This window comes from Chenopodium album, chromosome 23 (assembly GCF_948465745.1).
Source record: "Chenopodium album chromosome 23, dcCheAlbu1.1, whole genome shotgun sequence".
Taxonomy (NCBI): domain Eukaryota; kingdom Viridiplantae; phylum Streptophyta; class Magnoliopsida; order Caryophyllales; family Amaranthaceae; genus Chenopodium; species Chenopodium album.
This window is the reverse complement of record NC_137856.1, coordinates 22,976,067-22,978,587: the sequence shown is the minus strand read 5'-3', so window position 1 is coordinate 22,978,587 and position 2,521 is coordinate 22,976,067. Positions and strand designations below refer to the sequence as shown.

Sequence of the window (2,521 nt, the reverse complement as noted above, 5' to 3'; positions counted from 1 at the left end):
TCTTTATTATATTATTGTTCTTGGTTATTCTGATTGATATTGTAGGATCGATTATCATTACCCCTCAAAACCTTAAGCAAATTCCTAGACCTACCCTACTAAGATTTGCCTAAACAACAATGTCCTGTTTACCCATCCATTATTAAACCAAGCTCAACATAATAATGATCCATGTAGTATTATGTTGATCTTATTTTTTCTTACAAGATAAATTAAAGAAACCTATAGACAAATTATACGGAGCAAACAAAAATAGAATAACTGCTAACAAACATCTAACTAGTTAAATAATGGCTCTAGTTTGCGGTCATGATTGAATGATCTAATTTGCCTAAGGGCGTGTTCGGCAAAATATAGCTGTGAAGGTAGCTGTAGCTGTGGAGACTTGGTGGTTTGACTTGGTCAAACCATTAAAAGCTACCTAAAAGTTACTCAAAAGCTAGCGCCGAACACGCCCTAAACCTTGTTCTGCAAGAGTGATAGTGTGCTGGCCTGGTTACTAGTTTTACAAAACCTAAGAACTTTTTGTTAATTTATAGTTTCTATTATGCAAATCCCAGCTTCTTATTTCAAGAGACAAAGACCAGGTGTGAAACTAACAAATTCATCAAAGTGCATATACATCAACTAAGGAAAAATACATAATGCTTCAAGAAACACAATCAAATTAAATCAATTATAAGTCCTCGCTGCATTTCATATTTAACCAAAGAATTCTTTGAATAATTGTCCACTTTCTCCTGGTACCATTACCAATCAAACAAGATCAATGTAAACAACATAATTTATAGCTTATAAAATGGATTATCAAATATCTCAAAAGAAGATCTCAAGACTAATAATGAAATTGATGCATAGAGGACATAAAATTGAGATGAAATTCTGACTAATACTTGTTTTTAAGCATGAATTTGCAGATTGAGAAGTTCTAATATTATTTAAATTCTAACTAAACAGGGATTTTAATATTAATTAAATTTAACACAATCAAAATTAAACTTAATTATTCCTCAAGGTTACATCAAAGATCACTAGTAGTAGCAGCTAATAACCCATTCATGAAGCACTATCCAGCATATGTTGTATTAATCATATGCTCATTACATATAAATGACGAGTATCGCTACAAGAAGAGAAGCACCTACACTAAACAGAAAGCAAAAGGAACATACTGAATCATATCTGAGCAAAAGAACCCAGAATAGTAACCCCCGTAATCACAACATACAAACCATCCAAACTCCGATACAAGCATTCAATCACAATTAATTGCAAAAGGACCATACTTGTTTAGTATTTCGTCAGAGACCTCACCCCCAAGCGGGGCTTTGATGTAGCTGTATGACCCCCAAAGTGCAGTCCACGTTCTGGGCTCTGCAGACGCAAAACCTATATTTTTGTAAGGCACAAAGTCACTTAAAGAAGGCCATTTGGTGGGAACAACTTCTTCAGGGCCGAAAATTATCTTACTGTCATCAGCATTGGCAGGGTTGTATTGAATGAGCACATAAGAATTACCTTTGAAAAGGTAAACTTGGTTACGCTTATGCGAGGCAAAGGCAGCTTGAATGTCATTTGTGAAGACGGTTTTGCACAGACAAGGAAACAGTTCTGTTATGAGACCAGTGGCAATGAGTTTCTTCTCGGAATAGTTGAATTGGACATACTTTGAGCCGTATAATATGTAAGCTTCATTGGTGACAGCGGATTCAAAAGCAGCAGTGTAAAGAGGATCCCCAAAATTTATCTCTTGTAGACAGGGAAACATCTCTTTGTAGCTTATACTTTCTATAATCACTTCACCAGTAAAGGTTATTGGTGAATACTTAATCTTCGTGCACTCGTAACATGAAAATAAAAATGCTTCATCGACATCATGACAACCAAAAGCAAAGTATACACCTCTTTCACTAAATTCAGTGTTGTAAAGCTCCGGGAAACCGTCGCAAATCATGAGAGGACCACAGACAAGCTGATCCTTTGAAGGTGATTCAGGATCATAACTGATTACAACGTACTCATTTTGAATGAACACAAAGACATGGTTGCTACACGATGAGCGGAATGATGAGTTTATATAACAATCAATATTGATTTCCGCATTCAACCGTTCCATAAACTTATTTGCTTTCATTTGTTCTGTTGGTGAATCTGGATTTTTCATAAATGGAATAACATCCAACAATTCATAATTATCAGCGTGTCTAATATGTTTATTAGAATCATCAACTAGTGCTTTATTTTTTTCATCAACTACCCGACTCTTCCTCCGCTTAATCCTGTACACCATCCTACAAGATTAGATAAATAAAATAAGAATACAGAGAAACATCAGATTACAAACACAAACAGTGATGAGGTGATCCCTTCCTAGAAGCTTAGTGGCGGATGCAAAGCCAATTGAGTGGGGTCCCTTGACCCCACTTGAGCATGAAATAAAAGATTTTTTCTTATAAAATTAATTTTTTTCATATAAAAATTACTTGTATTTTTATCAAATGACCCCATTAAAATATACCAA

At 34.9% G+C, this 2,521-nt stretch overlaps 1 protein-coding gene across 1 annotated transcript; it reads right to left on the bottom strand.

The window, feature by feature from the left end:
* Positions 1 to 1,255: 1,255 nt before the first annotated feature.
* LOC145607146 (albumin-2-like) lies at positions 1,256 to 2,290 on the bottom strand. Its single transcript, XM_081662895.1, has one exon. It carries the CDS (start codon positions 2,288 to 2,290, stop codon positions 1,256 to 1,258), a length of 1,035 nt encoding a protein of 344 aa, XP_081519021.1.
* Between the last annotated feature and the right edge of the window lie 231 nt (positions 2,291 to 2,521).

Bases quoted from the DNA above. Each gene is read 5' to 3' on its own strand.
- LOC145607146 (XM_081662895.1), bottom strand. From the start codon at position 2,290: ATGGTGTACAGGATTAAGCGGAGGAAGAGTCGGGTAGTTGATGAAAAA.